Source organism: Polyodon spathula, chromosome 4 (assembly GCF_017654505.1).
Source record: "Polyodon spathula isolate WHYD16114869_AA chromosome 4, ASM1765450v1, whole genome shotgun sequence".
Lineage (NCBI taxonomy): Eukaryota > Metazoa > Chordata > Actinopteri > Acipenseriformes > Polyodontidae > Polyodon > Polyodon spathula.
Genome location: NC_054537.1, coordinates 60,002,765 through 60,022,435, shown reverse-complemented (window position 1 = coordinate 60,022,435; position 19,671 = coordinate 60,002,765). Strand labels below are relative to the sequence as shown.

General features: G+C 37.9%; 1 protein-coding gene across 3 annotated transcripts in view; it reads left to right on the top strand.

Annotated features, from left to right (window-relative positions):
* The window catches only part of LOC121314698 (band 4.1-like protein 4B), a 188,329-nt gene that overhangs the window by 69,652 nt on the left and 99,006 nt on the right, over positions 1-19,671 (top strand). For all 3 annotated transcript variants that reach the window (XM_041248220.1, XM_041248221.1, XM_041248222.1), the window contains 6 exons: positions 5,956-5,998; positions 11,404-11,482; positions 12,733-12,777; positions 13,362-13,414; positions 14,039-14,159; positions 18,778-18,865. In XM_041248220.1, coding sequence (XP_041104154.1) covers positions 5,956-5,998; positions 11,404-11,482; positions 12,733-12,777; positions 13,362-13,414; positions 14,039-14,159; positions 18,778-18,865 — 429 coding nt within the window. The remainder of the gene's footprint in view (positions 1-5,955; positions 5,999-11,403; positions 11,483-12,732; positions 12,778-13,361; positions 13,415-14,038; positions 14,160-18,777; positions 18,866-19,671) is intronic.

Sequence of the window (19,671 nt, the reverse complement as noted above, 5' to 3'; positions counted from 1 at the left end):
AGGAAACTGGTTCGGATTGTCACTCAGAAGCGCAAGCCCAACGCTGCACATCACCCAGTCAGCATCATCCCAACTGTCAAGCATGGTGGTGGCAGCATCATGTTATGGGGATGCTCCTCTTCAGCAGGGACTGGAAAGCTTTTCAGGATAGAGGGGAGAATGGATGGTGCAAAGTATAGGCGAATCCTTAAGGAAAACCTGTTTGAGTCAGCCAAGACTCTGAAACTGGGGAGGAAATTCACATTTCAGCAGGACAATGAACTGAAGCACAAAGCCAAAGCCACACTGTGGTTAAAGAAGATAATTCGTTTTCTTGAGTGGCCCAGTCAAAGTCCTGACTTGAATCCAATCAAATTTATGGTGAGACTTACATTACAGTCCATCGACGATCCCCAGCAAACTTATCAGAACTGGAGCAATTTTCCCGTGATGAATGGGCAAAAATGTCGCCATCTTACTGTGCAAAGCTAGTAGAGACCTGTCCAAAAAGACTCATAGCAGTAATTGCTGCAAAAGGTGCTTCTACCAAGTACTGGCTTAAGGGGCTGAATACTTTTGCAATTTTGTACATTTTCTTGCAAGTTTTGCTGATATTTAACCTCTTCCTCATATAACAGTGTTTTAGTTTAACCACTACAGCTTTGAATAAAAAAGTTAGTTTGAAAAACTGCATATATTATTTGTAATTCAACAAAATGTGAAATTATTGGTAGGGGATGAATACTTCTGCAAACCACTGTGTGTGTGTGTGTGTGTGTGTGTGTGTGTGTCTAATATATATATATATATATATATATATATATATATATATATATATATATATATATATATATATATATATATATATTATATATATATATTCATAGTGCCTTGCAAAAGTATTCAGACCCCTGACCAATTCTCTCATATTACTGAATTACAAATGGTACATTGAAATTTCGTTCTGTTTGATATTTTATTTTTAAACACTGAAACGCAGAATCAGTTATTGTAAGGTGACATTGGTTTTATGTTGGGAAATATTTTTAAAAAAAATAAAAAACTGAAATCTCTTGCTTGCATAAGTATTCAACCCCTGTGCTGTGGAAGCTCCCAGTTTGCACTGATGAAAGAAATTGCCCAAACAAGGACACAAGTACCTTACCATTGCCCCCCACCTGTGAACCATTAAAGTTCCTGTCACATTTTCTGGATAAAAACCCCACTGTTGCTGTGAATCTGAAGGAAAATGAAGACCAAAGAGCATTCTACAGAAGTTAGAGATAAAGTAATACAAATGCATAGATTAGGGAAAGGGTACAAAATAATATCCAAGTGTTTGGATATCCCAGTGAGCACAGTTGGATCAATAATCAGGAAGTGAAAGCTGCATCACACCACCCAGGCACTGCCAAGAAAAGGCCGTCCCTCAAAACTCAGCACTCAAACAAGAAGGAGACTTGTGAGAAGCCACAGAGAGGCCAACAATCACTTTGAAGGAGCTACAGAGTTCAGTGGCTGGGAGTGGAGTAATGGTGCACCAGTCAGCCATATTAAGAGCTCTGCATAACACTGGCCTGTATGGGAGGGTGGCAAGAAAGAAGCCGTTACACAAAAGGTACCATCTGAAAGCACGTCTGGAGTTTGCCAGAAAGCATGAGAGTGACCCAGCTGCGATGTGGGAAAAGGTTTTGTCTTCAGATGAGACCAAGATAGAGCTTTTTGGCCAAAACTCAAAGCGCTATGTGTGGCGCAAACCTAACACTGCCCATGCCTCAATACACACCATCCCTACAGTGAAGTATGGTGGTGGCAGCATCATGCTGTGGGGATGCTTCTCATCAGCAGGGACTGGCATCTTGTTACAATTGATGGAAGAATGGATGGAGCAAAATACAGATAAATATTGCAAGAGAATCTTCTTCAGTCCGCTAAAAAACTGAAGCTTTGGAGGAAATTCACCTTTCAGTAGGACAGTGATCCCAAGTACAAGGCCAAAGCAACATTGGAATGGCTCAAGAACAAAAAGGTGAATGTCCTACAGTGGCCCAGTCAAAGTCCTGATCTCAATCCCATTGAGAATCTGTGGCACTATTTGAAAATTGCTGTCCACAAGCGTCGTCCAACCAACGTGAATAACCTGGAGCAAATCTGCCAAGAATGGGCCAAAATTACTCCGACACTATGTGCAAAGCTGGTACATACTTACCGCAAAAGAATTAAAGCTGTTATTGCAGCAAAAGGTGGCTCTACCAAATATTAATGTGTGTGGGTTGAATACTTATGCAAGCAAGATATTTCAGTTTTTTATTTTTCTTAAAAATATTTCCCAACATAAAACCAGTGTCACCTTACAATAATTGATTTTGAGTTTAAGTGTTTTAAAATAAAATATCGAACACAACGAAATTTCAATGTACCATTTGTAATTAGAACATAAGAACATAAGTTAAGTTAGTAAGTTTACAAAACAAGAGGAGGCCATAAGTTTACAAACGAGAGGAGGCCATTCGGCCCATCTTGCTCGTTTGGTTGTTAGTAGCTTATTGATCCCAGAATCTCATCAAGCAGCTTCTTGAAGGATCCCAGGGTGTCAGCTTCAACAACATTACTGGGGAATTGCTTCCAGACCCTCACAATTCTCTGTGTAAAAAAGTGCCTCCTATTTTCTGTTCTGAATGCCCCTTTGTCTAATCTCCATTTGTGACCCCTGGTCCTTGTTTCTTTTTTCAGGCTGAAAAAGTCCCTTGGGTCGACACTGTCAATACCTTTTAGAATTTTGAATGAGAGAATTGGCCAGGGGTCTGAATAGTTTTGCAAGCCACTGTATGTATGTGTGTGTGTGTGTGTGTCTCTAATATATATATGCATACACACACGGCTTGCTGATGTCACTGTTTAATAAAATGAATCCAGCTTTTTTTTTTCTTTTTAAACCTTGTTGGTTGATATCCCTTATTCTGTTATTACTACTTATTAATTTTTTCAAAATTCTTCAAAAGGTAAGGTGCCAGCATACATATTTATTAACAAACCAGTGTAACACGTGTGACTATTTTAAATGTAGTGGTACCATGGTGGAATTAGCTTTCATTTTCAAAACCACTCGGTTGTGGTTGTAACCTTATAATTTGTAAGGTCATACAATGCAGGATTCAACGATAATGTGGCACACGTTACACTTATTAAATTTTTTTTTTTTTTTTTAATTGCTGTCTTTTATAGGTGTTATGATTTGTTAGTTACCGAAATCTCAGTCAACAACTAGACATGAGGATAGTTTCGTACCACTTAATTTGCACCAATGAAGCTGAACCTGGTTATAAATATCATATGGCAGATACTGAAATTGAAGGAGGAATCTATGAAAAAGACCTAGGAGTTTATGTTGACTCAGAAATGTCTTCATCTAGACAATGTGGGAAGCTATAAAAAACGCCAACAAGATGCTTGGATATATTGTGAAATGTTGAATTTAAATCAAGGAAAGTAATGTTAAAACTGTACAATGCATTAGTAAGACCTCATCCTGAATTTTGTGTTCAGCTCTGGTCACCTTGCTACTAAAAGGATATTGCTGCTGTAGAAATAGTGCAAAGAAGAATGACCAGAATTATTCTGGGTTTAAAAGGCATGTCATATGCAGACAGGCTAAAAGAATTGAATCTATTCAGTCTGTCTTGAAGACTAGAAGAAGACAACAAGGACTAGGTGACGACCTGATTCAAGCATTCCAAATTCTAAAAGGTATTGACAATGTCGACCCAAGGGACTTTTTCGAGCTTCAAAAAGAATCAAGAACCAGGGATCACAAATGGAGATTAGATAAAGGGGCATTCAGAACAGTAAATAGGAGGCACATTTTTACACAGAATTGTGAGGATCTGGAACCAGCTCCCCAGTAATGTTGTTGAAGCTGACACCCTGGGATCCTTCAAGAATCTGCTTGATGAGATTCTGGGATCAGTAAGCTACTAACAACCAAACGAGCAAGATAGGCCGAATGGCCTCCTCTCGTTTGTAAAGTTTCTTATGTTCCTATTTTCTTAACTGTACTAATGGCATATCAAATGCTTAGATAACAGATATGGTTGCATTCTTGTAGAACTTAAGGATAAAACTCAATATTTCGACAAGGAATTGTATTAGTTCCATTACTTAATGCAGATCTCCAGGCTATAGGGTGCATCCTGCACTCCACGCAGAGTTTCTTTATTGGATGTGCACTCGGAAGCCCCATCTTTTACTTTTTATTAAAAATGTGCACAAATTAATCTAATGATTAATCAACTAATGCCATAAAGTAATTGATCAAACATTTGAATTGATTGACAGCCCTAATAAATTTTTATATATAAATGTTGGTTTTGACTGCATATTTAATTGCTACAATTACTGCATCCATCTAATGCAAGTTTGTTCTATTATTATTATTATTATATTATTATTATTATTATTATTATTATTATTATTATTTAAAAGTTGTTCTCATTACCCAGGTCCAAGATCATATAAAGCCTTATGTTCTTGGACCTTCTTATCTTCAAGACCCCAGTGCAGCTGACAGTCCCTAAAATTCATTTGAACGAGGCCAGGGCATTTAGTTTTCTGATGCCTCTCGTCTTAGGAACTGCTAGCACAATTTAATCTTTTTAAATTCTGTTTGAAAACGTATTTCTTTGGGTCTGTTTTTGTAGCTGGATTTGTAACAGTATTTTCATATTTATTTTTTATTTATTTATTTTGTAAAGTGCCCTGGAATGCTTGCACAAAGAGCACTAGATAAGTGAAATTTGTATTATGTATTTCTTAGCAGACGCGCTTATCCAGGGTGACTTACAGTTGTTACAAAATATCACAGTACGAAGTATCACATTGTAGAATATCATATTACAGATAACAGCAGTTATACAGTACAATAGCCAATAGCAGATAAGAGCAGTTAACTACTTGTATAAGCAAATATTTTTAAAGTCCAGTGAAAGCACATTATTATTATTATTATTATTATTATATTATTATTATTATTATTTATATTAAAAATAACAACCCAGCATAAAAAAAGAAAACCTGTTGTCCTATTTCTGGATTAATATTGTTGCCCCTTTAGTGGTATTATGTAACCTTTTTGTTATTCTTAACATGTCCCGCCTTGGTTTCCTAGGACCATTTTGCAATATTAGCTGGGGTCCATTTGCATTCTACCCCTCACCACATCAACGAAATCTACAATGTTCAAAGCCACTGAGGAAACATATTCCGCCAAGGCTCCCAGCATGTTCAAATAGATTGGAGGATCTGAGCAAGATTCCTGTTGATCCCCATGAGGCGTTATCATTTACTGAGGATACTGACTAGCATTTACCTCAAGTTCTAATTTCAAATAATACATTTTCCTTAAATCCCTTACAACAGTTCTAAGTTTGATTTGAAGTTTTTTTTTTTTTCCCCCAATTTTAATCACTACTAATATGTCCTTGAATGGCTAGTTAGCACTGTGCTTTTTAAATCAAATTAGTGATAACTTTCCAAGCTGATTTAAGCCTTTTGACATTAATTACCCATTGCTAATTGGTTGACAGGACTCTTGTCAATTTGTCAGTAGGTTAACAGCTATATGCAGATCTATGTATCTATGCACAGAATAAGAAAAGGTGTTTGCTGATGCACACGTGCGTCTGAGGTTTTGACTAAGTTTTATAATATCCCAGAGGCATGTTTATAGAAGATAATTTCTTGTTCAAGCATAATATGAGGAAAATGTAACAGTCCTGTTTTGTTTTATTGAAATTTCTTAGACTAAAGTACTTTTGGAAAGTAACCTAAAACCATATATTTGCTTACTGCACAAATAATACACATTTGTGCACTGTGTTTTTTTTTTTCAACTTTTCAGTGAATGTTATATGAAATGCAACCTTGCAGTACTATATATTTTGATTGTAATTTGTCATTTCTCTTTCTCTCTTTCTTCAGCACTGGCTAGATTACACAAAGCCTATAAAGAAGCAAATAAAAAGTAAGTTAACCAATTTTTATTGTTTTAATCTTCTGGTGCGACTTCTGAATATCCTTGCAATGATATTACTGTTCATACAGAACTTCTAAACCACCAAATGCTCAGCAGACATCTTTGAGTACCTTACTGACTATTTTAGTGATTCCTAAAATTATATTTGCATTCTTTTAAAAAGGGTATACACCAATAAATACACAAGGAGCTGTTATCCCTATGTCCACAAGATTTCCAAGTATCTGCTGAGCATGAGAACTGCTGTTTGGGTAAATTGGAATGTTTTCTACAAAATTTCACAGAGCTGGGGGTTGTAGAAGTCAACAAAAGCGGTAACTGCCTTGGTTTATACAAGGCTGACATGACTCTCTCAAGGTGCGTTTACACTTAGAACTCGGATGTGAGTTTACTGTTGATCAGATTAAAAGATTTTTATCATTTGAACCACCCCATTTACACTTGAACACAGACCCAAGCTGGCTTTGGTCCTGAATGCGCACGCATAGCCCCTGAACTGTAGCGTGTGCCCAATTGCGTGTTGACAATTCCCCTCACCAAAACGGATGCTGAACTGTTTAAATCAACAAGCCTGTTATTTGTGTCACTGGTGTGTTTCTACTTCAAGGTGGTCGTTCAATGCTTTATTATAATGATTTGTTTAATTCAAGGTAGAAAAAAAATGGAACAAAATTGAACACTCTCTTGATGATACTTCTGTAGGTGTGTGAAAAATAATATTTGACAGTTTTGTGGCAGCAAGGCCCATTTCACATTTGTCCCACATAAATTCTACACGTTTGAAATGTCTTTTCACATTTATAGCACATATAAAAGTCTGTTTTGTATTTTGCCTCAGCATGCGTGTCAGATATATTTTTTAGTTCTGTTGTCTGAGTAACAGTCCCAACTTCCTGTTACTCTTGCCTGTACCTGTTTGACGCTGACTGTGGTTGTGATGCCCTCAAGTGTACATGGCAAACGTGAGCTGTCTCATGGTCTGATCCGTTCACAGCAGAGCAAAAAAACAGACCAAAGCCATTGCAAAGCCACCCTCTGGAGCAAGACACTTTTAGGATGGCTGGACCTAGGGCAGCTGTGTTTTTACATTACAAAAAAAAGACCTAAGCCGGCTTAAAAGAGGCTGGTGTAAATGGGGTATTAAAGTCCAAATCACATCTAATGATATATTCTTGGAATTGTCATTATATTCTTGGAGTTGTCATCATAATTTCATTTATGGACACAACCCAATTTCCCCAGAGCACAGAAAAAACCCTGAGAATTTTCAAGAGCTGCTGTTTGAACACATCCTATAATAACACAGTAGGATATAGACTGCATGTTACCAAGGCATCTTCAAACCTTATGTTTGAAGAAAAGGTTTGATATATTGAAAAAGAAATGCGTCTGGAGATGCCTGCAGTTTTGTACAGTAAGGTTTATTTTGTAGTACATTAGTTGACATATTTAACACACACCAAATGCTTTAATAATTGTTTAAAAAACATGGCGCTAACTGTATAATGTCCGTAAATCTAGGAAAGGAAAAAAATTGCTATATAATATATATTACTATATTATATGCAAATATATATATATATATATATATATATATATATATATATATATATATAAAATAACGCATTGGGACTTGTAGAACCTTGTTTCACTGTATTGTTTTATTTAGTGTATGTAGTTAGTTTGTGGGTCTATATATCAGCCCTGCGAGGGGAGAACACCAACAGGAAAAAAAACAAGAGCGGTGGTATTAAGATCAGCCACTATTTGGATATTTAAAATTAATTCTATTATGGTAAACGTGTATTGTTTTTGATGTATGTTTAGATGTGTTTGGTGCACACTCTTTGCTTTGTCAGGCTAATGAGTGAAGTGAAATTAAAGTGTAGTTGCTGCTAAAAGGTTCCAGCCAGTCAGGTTTCCAGTAGAGAGGTCATTATCCCACAGGTAGATTCCCTTTTAAAGCTAACAGTACTTTAGTGTCTTAAAGTGCATCTGTCATGTGTGTTTTTTTTCTTTCTTTTTTTTTGCTGTATTAGTTTGTTATGAAATGCCCACCTCATCTGTGACATAGTGGGAGGCCAGAACACGCCACACGCTGTACTGACAGACCACACCTAGTGTGAAAGACAAGGTCTGTGATGGTAAACAAGTGCTTTTGTGGGGGTTGTAGCAACTCCAATTTGTCTGGCCATCGTATCCATAGGTTTCCGGACAGGAAGAGTCCTGTGTTTCGCTCGTGGGCGCGGTTTGTGCAAGTAAAACGGCAGGATTTCTCGACCAAGTCCGTGCATGCAAGGAACTCGGCGATGTAGCATCATCGTGATGCTTAGCAATAGGAAAGGTGCAACTCTCGTTATTAAAAGATAAAATATACATTACTGTTTCACATGTTAAAAACAAAAGACAAAGTGAGAGACAGTGGCTCTAGGTGTGTTTGTGTGTGTGCGTACACTTGTCATCAAAAGTTTAATACCCCAATGTAGGGAAATTTCCATATATTGGGGAATGTAAGCTTTTGACGACAACTGTGTTTGTATTTGTATATGTATACGTACACTGCACACCCACACTACAGTATGAAATCACACTTCAGTTCCTGGTAAAGCCGTTTTACAAGCTCAGCTTCCTCAAAGCACTCAGCTCGTGTTGGAATCTTCAGCCTACCTGAGGTCAAAAGTCCTGCTTGCAGTGCTTTGTCTCTGAAGAAGGTCCCGTTTAGGACCAAAACGTCAGATTTTTCTCTTGATGATCACTTTTTCTTTTGTTTTTATATGTGAAACAATAAAATATATTTTAGTTTTTAATGAGTGTGGATCCTTTTTCATTGCTTATATTGGATTTTGGTTGACCACTACATAACGCTACATCCCCTGGCCCTGTAAACATGGCATGTTGTGTATATTATGAACAACATGCAATTGTATATGACACCATTTAATATTACATGAATGATCATTAAAAGATGTGCATCGCACCGCAGACGTGGAGTCAAACCTACCATGCAATGTGTCCAATCCTCCACGTGCTTTGCCGAGTCCCGATCTCAATCTTCTGCCGATCGTCGTTTAGTCTAGCTCTTCTGTTGACTGTGGCCCAAATCATTGCCAAAAGGTGGGAACTCATCAGACTCTGTCAAAATTCACGCTCTTGTGATTCCTCGTCATGACTGTTCAGCAACGTTGGCACCACTACATCACTACCGGTCTGATTGCTTTTTTCAGGAAGTGTAAACAAATACCTCACAAAATCCATAATATCTTGGTTGTTTTAACATATTTTTTCAGCATTTTAAAAAGCATTTTTTTCTCTTAATATTACTTATCTAATTTCTGATAGAAAACTTAACATATGCTCTTTTAAAACAGCAACATGCATGTCAAGCTGTTACAGTTACCTGTTGACCTAGTTTTTCTTTAAGTGTTCTTGCCCTCACCAAACTGTTACTGTAGCCAAATCTCTCCTGGATATTCTAGAGCTTCAATTCCACAGCCTTTCTGCAGTCTACTTCAATTCTGCCTGCTTATTATGTAGTCATTTAGCAGACTCTTATCCAAAGCATCTTAGAGACTTTAGGGGGTGAACTATGCATCCAACTGCTGCAGACTCGCTTACAATAAGACCTTGGTTTTACGGACAGAGCACACAGAGGTTACACAAGCTGGGATTGAACCTGGAACCTCTTAGTAACAGGACCCTTTCTTTAACCACTGGACCACCATGCCATTTACTTTTCCCACAGTCAATTTCCAATATAAAAACCTATTTTTATTCTAAAATGTCATTGCATTAACCATATTCAAAAATGTCATTGCATTAACATTTCCAGCCTCAGTATTACTTATGTTGCTTTCTAGAATTCCTATCAAAATCTGTCTAATAAAACACAATCTGTTTATTTTCACAAGGGTAAGCCTCTTCTATTTCAATACCTTCTAGTAATTTATTTCCAAATGAACAATATATACAGCAACCAAACATCACATACATACTGATCATCACAACATTACACCAAGCTGGCAATCACATGACCAGACTGCTGCCTAGCAACTCCCTGCTCAGAACTAATGTACTTCCTGCCAAGTAAAGCAGTTCACTCAAGCAGAATTAACAGTAACAGTATAAACAAAGCACTGTAGATAATGTGATTGTAGCTGGCAAAATATATCCATAAATCTTACCTGTTATGGCATCCATGTGTTATTTAGGCCTGAAATGGGCAGTTTAAAAAAAAAAAAAAAAAAAAAAAAAGTGTCTATTGAAAGCCATGCTTCCAGATAGTGTTACACTACCTTGGTCACCTGGAGGGCGAAATTGGCCACACCCTGTCAGTGGCTTCTGCCATTAACCAACTAGTGGCTTCCCCTAGTGACTGATTGTTTTCTATCCAGAAAACACTGCTAAAGTGAAATGACCTAGGAAGTGCTTGTGTAACATATTTCCTGATAGTTAGGTATAGAAACTGAGAACTCAGTTTACCTAATGCAGCCAACAAAAGTGCCAAACAGCATTCGAGACAACGTTCATTAATGCTGGAGAACTTTGATTATCGCCATTGTCCCTAAAAAATGAACCATTTCACAGTGTTGTATTTCTACCTCATACCTTCATATTTGCACTGCTATATCAACGGCATGTGTCTTTATTTTTGTTTTTTTATTTTACAGGCTGCATGTGTGTCTTGTTATGTTTTTCAGATGTTTATCCATTGGCTTCCCATTCTGTTTTGCGAGCGCATTTTTGCCTCTGAATACTTTTCTTAATAAATAAATAGTGTTTATTTTAATATTTGTCCCTGTCCCAGTCGTACTGGGAGGCTGTTTTCTCTTCAGAAAAGCACGAATATCTAGCTTCTAAATATCAATAATGCTCCAGTATGTGGAATAGAAGACAATTCTTTGTTGGCAAGGGACCAATACTGAAAACACTCCCCAGATATGTTCTCTACAAAGCACCCAGGAAATAGGCTTTACATTAATATTAATTACAATGATGCCTCTGATGTGATCGTTTTTACCACATGAATTAACAACTAAAACCTCCTCACTTCAGAAACTGAACTAACAACTGACCAGATGATACACTGATTTTGACATATACAGCGAGAAAAGCTAAAACACATGTGTAACCCCTTTTTAGCCTGCATACACCTGTACTGTAGTTCAGTTAGGTGGTGTTGTACATCCGGGATACAGCTCTATTCCTACATGACTGCATCAACTATTAAACTGGTAATACCAAAAGTGAACCAATCTTGCATGGAAAACACATGCAATATCACCTGGGCAATTAGTTTAGTTTTTTTTTTTTTTTTTTAGGGGTTAAAGCTGGGGTTGATCAGATTTATTGAAAGCTGTGACCTAATAACCTTTCTTTTTTTTTTTTTTTTTTAGATGGGCCTCCATACACTTTACACTTCAGAATAAAGTTCTATTCTTCAGAGCCAAATAACCTTCATGAAGAATTTACAAGGTAATTTGGTCTAAACACAACTTTTCAGATGTCAGCAATGCACATTTGCAGTGTTGCACCTCACTGGTATATAGTGTGTGTCTGTTTGTTGGGGCACCTACACTTTAGCAATACTACATTGGCAAGTAAGATACCGTATAAGGGTAAACCTCTGTTTGGGAGTGGATGGGTTAGTTACAACTCATGTAACTAATGCATCCATTATCCAGGAATTAAATCAACGAAACAAGATGAATTTGAATTGTATTACTTGTAGAGCTCTGTCTACAAATAGACTTTCTACTGCACTGTAAAGTACATTCTGACATGGTTTTATTCCTTTAAGTGTTTTATTATACAGTTGGCGCTCATGCTGATTGCAAGTACAGTATCCCTGATTAGCTCTGTGTTGCTGACACAACATTTAACATAGCACCGTGTCGAACACAGCTCAGTGTTAACTGAAAAAGCTGTGCCTAATAACCGGTAAAATGTCTGATTCTAAACACTTCAGTACTTGCTTATAGCGGAAAGCCAAAAATGTATTTTTAACTTCCTGTAAGCATTGCTTCATTAGCCATTAACATGTCAGAATTGTACTGCCTTATTCATTACTGTCTTTGTGTCAAGCATTCTAACACATTTAGGTTTGGCAGTCACAACCTCCAGAAAGATTGCTAAAATAACCGATTTGTTTTGGAGTTAAGTGATCCCTAACACCCTCCTCTATACTATGCCCTAGCACTCCCTGAATGCTGTAGTTGAGATCGACGTCTCGGCTCCCAGTACATTTTAGCCAACTGCTATTTCTGTTAATGATTTCTTTTCCTAATTTTGATCTGTGTTATAGCGGAGGTGCTGGTACAAACACTGCATGGTCACTTTATTAGGATATACACCTATTAGTGATTGGGTGGCTACTTTTCCTTCATTTTGCCATTCCTGATACAGTGTTTGAACAACATGACTGCCCTTGGTGCTGTGACTGTTCTTTCAATATGTGAATTTAACAGGTATGCATATGCTACTACTGTACTATAGGTTGCTAACTTTTGACTCTGACTAAGTTGGGGTTACTGAATCACCTGTTTGCAAATGAAGTACTGTGTAGCTCTCCTTTATGCAGAATATGCATAACATAGGTTCAAATGTTTTAGACTTTTTAAACCTGAAGCTTATTTGCTTGTTTTGCTTATGTTTACAAATAATGACCAATTTAGTTTCTCTGTTGCCTTTTTTTTTATATTATTGACTGTGTCATTGCTTTCCAGGTACCTGTTTGTGTTACAGCTTAGACAAGACATCCTTTCGAGCAAGTGAGTATTAAACATATTTCAGAAGCTTTCAGCCAAGCACATGAGAAACCTCTCCTTTCAGATATGTAGAGCTCCCTGAGGGTTTCATTCCTCACTTCCTCACCACACATACATATGCAAACTGTTCAGCAGGATCTACTGCAGAGGTGCAGGTACTGTCTGGTAGAAGTACAGTAAATACTGATGACCAGTTTTAGCATTTCACTTGTTGTTTGACCTTCTGTGATCGTGTGCTGCCTGTTACCAGCACGTGGTTAGTAGCTGTATCCGATATGTCACACTGATCAAGATAGTGTCAGTGACAAGAACAGTAATATTACATTGTAAAGTGAGATATCAGTGTCTCTCTTACATTATTTAATTTTGTACTCCTATTCCTACCTGAGTTGACCGACCACTTCTGTTCCTGTCCTGTGTAGTATGAGAGAATAATTAATGTGTTTTTTTTAATTTTTATATTTATTTATTATTGTTATTGTGAAGTAAAGCCATGTGGAACTCACGTTGGGACTCCTTTTAAATAAAATCAAAGTAACCTTGCATGACTTCCCTCTCATCATGTCTTTATTTGTATTTGTTTGTAGATTAAAATGTCTGTATGATGTTTCTGTAGAACTGGCTGCCTACTGTCTACAAGGTAAATCAGAATGCTATATATACTGTATATACATTGCATCTTTTACAAACTCACTGTTTTAGGGGGTTTTGTTAGTGTGTTTATTTATTTTTTTTATTTTAAATAATTGTTTTGCGATTAGCTATCGCCATCAGGGTACAAGTGCAGCACTGATGTGTGGACTTGATCCGCAGTGATGCTGAGGTAAACTACAGCACATGTTTGTGCTGGAATAATAAAGGAACCCAGGGTTTACCAGAATGACACAATGCAAAATCCGGTCGGGTAGCAAGGTCCTAATACAGTGTCCGGGTGTGTTTTAATTGTGATATAAAATCATTCACAGTGCATGGGAAGAATTTAAATAAATATTGTTATCAGATATTACTCCTCTGTAAAGAAAGCGCCTTTGATTGTGCTGTTTTAGGTCAGATATAAAAAATCCATGCTCTCATTCATCAAGGTCATATGATGGTAATAAACCAACTCATTGTAATAAATGTTACCGTAAAGCCTATTTCCTGGATTCTTTGTAGATAACATATCTGAGGTGTGTGTTCAGTATTCGTGCCTTGCCAATAAAAAATTTTCTTCCTCTTCTCTATATTTCCCTCTGACCCGCCTCCTGTTCTTCCCTTAACTCAGCTGAGCTCGGAGACTGTGACCCTCAAGAACACTCCCCCGAGCTGGTGTCAGAGTTCAGGTTCAGCCCCAATCAGACAGAGGCCATGGAGCTGGACATCTTCCAGAAATGGAGAGAGTTCAGGTATACAATATATGGGGGCTGAGCCCTGAGAAGCATGGGCTATATTGGGGTCTCTCTTCAAGGATGCGTGCACAGAACTTGGGGTTTCAGAAATAAGTTTTAAGCTATTACCTGCTGGTTTTTGTCTATCAAACCCCTCCTTTACCAGGGCTCTATCCAATTGCTTTATTGTCAATTTTGTCTTCAAAGTCCCCACCCTCTGCCTATTAAAATGACGTCACCACAAACTGCTCGTTCTCAGTCTTAGTCTCCAATTAAGTGTTTCTTCTTTTTTTTCAATCCAGCAGCTAAAATTTATTTTACATTTTCTACTGTTTTTAGGTGCACTTGAAACTATGATTATGTAAATTATTACTGCCCATTCAGATTACGATACTATAATTTTTTGTTTATAGTGTATAAGCATAATTATCTGTGGTTGAGATCCAGTTTCCTGTATTAGGCATCAATAAAGCATTCAGTAACTAATTATCTTATGAAATGTAAAAAATGTAATACTTTTTATACATGTCTAGTCTGAATTATTAGTTTTTAAATAGACATGTGTTTGATCAGCAAGGAGGCTGGCAGGTCTGTTCCTACTTTGAACATACAGTGGAGAAAGTAGTTACTCAGTGATGAAAGATGAGCTGCAATACATTGATACTACAGTTCCCTGTCAAGTACAAAATGTAACCATTACCTCATGGGTATTAATTTTTTGATACCGTCTAACCTGAATAGATATTCCAAAGCTGCTTGTAGTGCCAGTGATGCAGTTGCGTACGCCCCCGAGGGTATAAAAAGACTAATGACAACTACATTGTCCTAATTTTTCCTTTCCCCATCTGAGAGAGAGCTCTGTGAACAGTAAAGTGTTTAATAAATACGTTTATCTGCTTTTTTGCTTGTGTATTACACTTTTAATGTGATTCATTTACGTGTTATAATAATTACTTTCATGTATTGCGCACTCAACCGTGGTTTTACATTGAGTCCCTCAGCGGGCTTGTTCTCTGCGAGAAGTCAGCAGCTCTGCTGCCACTTCACTGGGAATGAAAACCTTAAGGGCCTCATGCACTAAATTGCGGTAACCAGTTTACCAGGCAGTAAACCCGTTACTGTGTGCTTTGTATACTTGCTATATTCACTAGCCAGCAGCAAATGACTTTGCAAGCAAAATTAATCGCGTGGAAAAAGATACCGCATGTGAGTCATTTACATACAATTAATAATGGTAATCCATGGAAATGCATTACAATTCTCCCCCCTAATACCGCGAGTGAGGGACTTGATATAAAAATCATATTTACTTGAAGGTGCTAACTTTCCTAAGTGTCTCAGCGAGTGTTAAGTTTACCGCTTATTGAAACGAGGCGGTGACTGTCTAAATCACAATATAAACAGAGCAGACTGCATTTGCTGTGTTGGAACCATGATAAATGCGTATATCTGCTTTCAGGTGCTGTATTTAATTTTTTTCCAGGATAAACGATTGCCCCTGTTCCACAGAACAGTACAAATAAAATGTCAAGTATAGGCTACGTTTTCTTGGTTTTATGGATTAAGGCCAATATTTTAACATACGGTGCTGTAATACTGTACATAATGATATGATTCTGAAAATGCAACTTACCAAAAGATGACTGCACCAAACAGTGAACTGTATTACATAATAATTTCCTTTTTATTCAGATTACAAACGTATAGCTTTCTCAGTACAAGATGCATTGTAAGAATAAACAGTGCTGTATAAAATTCCATGATGTACTGTATTTTTTCCATTATAACGTTGACCTGCCGAAACGGCCAAGATACAGTTGTGCTCTTTTAACACATGAATTACACTGAATTATTTCGGCCCTGAAAACATCCGCATTTTTGTAAAAGATAAGACAATGATGAGTCCTGCACAAATTGACTATCCTGTGCAGCTTGTCAATCGCTAGATAAGCAGCTGAAAGGTTAGAGTTTCTTAAAGAAAAAAAAGAAAGAAACCGCACACTTGCAATTCCTTTAAAAGAAACACATTTATATTTAGCCAATGTTTGGGTACCAGAGTCAAATAAACCAGAGGGGGGATAAAGGTAAACAAACAAATATTTGTTTTCAGTTAATTGTTTTCTGTTTCTCCGCTTTGACCGTCTCAAAGCAAGACATTCCCAGTGTTACGCATAATTCTGTATCCCCGCATGATTCCATGCCTGTGCAGCTGGATGTGGATGCGTGATATCCCTGTACCCGAGTCCCGCTGTGTTCAAGCACTGCCATTGAGTTCTGCTGCAGTTTGCAACAAATATTGAAAACAAGACCAAACTAATTCTGTAGTAAAATAAAACAGCACATTTTAACACCACTGATTTTCTACAGTATGCTCAGCCTCCTGCGTTGCTTAATACACAAAACCGGTATTGCTGCTCTATGCCTTCCTACGGCTCACCGTGCTTCCGCTGTGCCTGGAGAAAATCAGATGAAACCGGGCCGGGGTGCTATTAGTAGCTCCTTATCAACCTAGGAGACTGGTTTACAGTTGTGATGCAGCTATTGAGCGGCCAGCCGTGGAGCCTGCCCCAACGTGGCGACCTGCTCAGTCAGATGCAGGGGACATAGTGGCATCCCAACCTATCGAGCCTGCGGCTCTGGGTCTGGCCCCTGAACAGCAACATTTGAGCAGAATGCCAGAGCAGCATCCACACGTTCCCTGTATGGGTTAAAGTGGGACGTTTTCAGATGTGGTGCTTGCCTAAGAGCTTGACCCCACAACCTGTCCCATGGCAGTTTTACTGTAATAACAATTATTTATATATATATATATATATATTATATATATATATATATATATATATATATATATATATATTTCCGTGTGATAAGGACTTTTCATATATATTTATGCAAACACGTTGATAAAAGACTATAAAAGTTGGAGACAGGTAGTCAAATTAAGTCAGGCTTTCTCCATCGTCAAGCCCACAGAAGCTCAGCTTTCTGGCGGGGCAATTTTTTAAAGGAGCTCGGTGGCTTTAGCCACCTATGAAGGATGTTGTCCCTCGTTGGAGGCTTAACGTGGTACTTGAAGCACTCACAAAGCCTCCCGTGGAACCACAAATTAAAAGTGAAATGGTGCTTTTGGCTGATTTATTTTTGCTGCAACAATACCTTGAACACATGTAAAATATCCTTGCTGTATAGAGTCTGGCAGTTCTGGCGCTTCGCTGATAACTACTGCTCCTCTCAGTTGGTTCAGGATTGAGCATGCTGGAGGACACTGATTTCTTCCAGACTCTACGGAGGCCATCTGGAGAGGAAGAAGTGGGCTGGTGTGTTGAAATGCACATCACTCCCCTACAGCCTCCACACCTGTCACCTATTGAGCTTCTCTGAAATGAACCATAGGATGGGAAGCTGAGCAGTTGCACAGTGTAGAGAGAGCAGTTCTTGTAGCACCTGTAGGAAGTTATTGGAAGGATGCCTCCATATCTGTCAAGCTGTTATTCAAGCCTGGGGAATGATTTGAATCAATCACTGTTTTTGTCAGTATATTTGTACTGATCATTATACTACACTAATTTGTTTAATTAAGTCTGCAGTAAATTGTTGTAACATTACTGTGGCTGCCAGCTGTAATTCAGATGCATTTTCTTTGCACTGGAGCAAAAGCTTAGTCAGTAGGGCCAAGAATGTCATGTGTTAAGACACTGCAGCTCATGTTCTAGATACTTAAATATTTTAAAGTAATGCCTGTAACAGAACAGAAAGTTCAAAACAGAAAGTGTCTCTCCTGGTAAAAGCATGGCGGTGTGGTGTGCAGAGCGGGTCATGCAGCCAGGGGAGCATTGGTTCGCCGCCTGGCTATGCAAAGTTGCTGGTCTTTGCCGGGGATTCCGGTGGGAGCATCACATTGGCTCTGGTGCCCCCACAGGTTAGGGAGGCAAAACAGTCACGGACTGTTTCTCCTTCTCATGCTACAGCGGACCCGACTGGCCAGGCGTCCAGTGAGCTAAGGCGGACAACTGCAGGGCTGGCCTTTGTCCTGTGTCTTTGTCTGTTCTTGGGTGAAGAGGAGGATGCTTGTGGGAACGGAGGATGTCCACTGAACCATCGGTTTTCCTGAGCTGTGTGGAGAAATGCTGCAGTGAGGGGGAAAATTATTGGATATTCTAAATTGGGGAGAAAACAATTGGGCTCACTAAATAAAAAATAAATAAACAAAACTGAACCGAAACAAACATCAATATTTGGAACCCCTGCAGGCATGAAATCAGTGAGATTCTGTATTACACCCTGGTCTAGATTTTGCTGTAGTTCAATGAGTTGCCTGTAGTTCATTCACATTGGCAGGTAATGGTTGAGTTTTTCACAATTATCTGTCAAGATACGCCCAGACATGTAGGCTTCATGTGCCGTGTCAGGACTCTGAGGAGTCCCATCATATCTTGCTTCTGATTTGAATGTTGTAATTTGCACTACAAATAATAAAATTCATTTTTTTGCTTTTAGCCCTGCAATAGGTCTGTGTCTCCTGTAAAGAATAATGCTGCTGGCTAAGTGATCCTCTCAAATTGTGTGTGAAAACAATAAACAATGGTGTCCCCAGGGCATTTTCCACAGTCTAACACTGTTGTCCATTCACTTGTAGGGGGAAGAGCCCTGCTCAAGCAGAACTGAGCTTTCTGAATAAATGTAAATGGCTGGAGATGTACGGAGTAGATATGCATGTGGTAAAGGTAGGTTTTATAACACTAATTTTTTATGAAGAAAATATGGTGCGTTATAAAATATATGTAGGTTTATTTATTTATTTATGTTGTAAACACTGCCCCAGTAAAAATTTCAATACATGTCCAATCTGGGATTAGGTTCAAAAGCAAATTCGTCTGATATTTTTCTAATTTAAAAAAAAAAAAAAAAAAAGGTCTTAATTTTTATTACATGAGAGTAGGTGTAATTTACTTCATGCTAATAATGGACTGCTTTCAGCAAGATAAAATAATAGTGGTGGCATCAAGCTTAGATGTTGTGTATGAGCCTTCGGTGGTTTTCCTCCAGGTAATGTGAAGACTACAGTAATTTAATAGGGTTGGGGTTAATTCCTGTTTTTCAATTCCTAAAATTCCATTGCCAATAACTTTTTAAACTCAATTCCCAATTCACAGTTCCCCATCCCTTTTAATCATTTCCAACACATCATTGATCAAAATTCCAATTAGCAGTATTCTGTTAAAATGAGCTTCTCACAGGGCAACAAAATACTTACATTGTTACTGTTAGTGAATTAAATTAGCTTCAGACGAAAGCAGTTGAACAATCCCAACAGTTATTGTGTCTCTAAAATATAAATATAAATTGTAATTCCTTCAAAACAGTTGGAATTGGGAATTGATTTTAAAATGGAGTTGGAATTGAAAAATAGTGATTGACACCAACCCTGGTAATTTAAGTTCCTCAGAGTTCTTAAACTCTGTAATATGCCATTTCTAATTTGAGAAATTTTGAAAAGTGTTTTATACCCTGAAGGTTTTTCTTTTTTTTC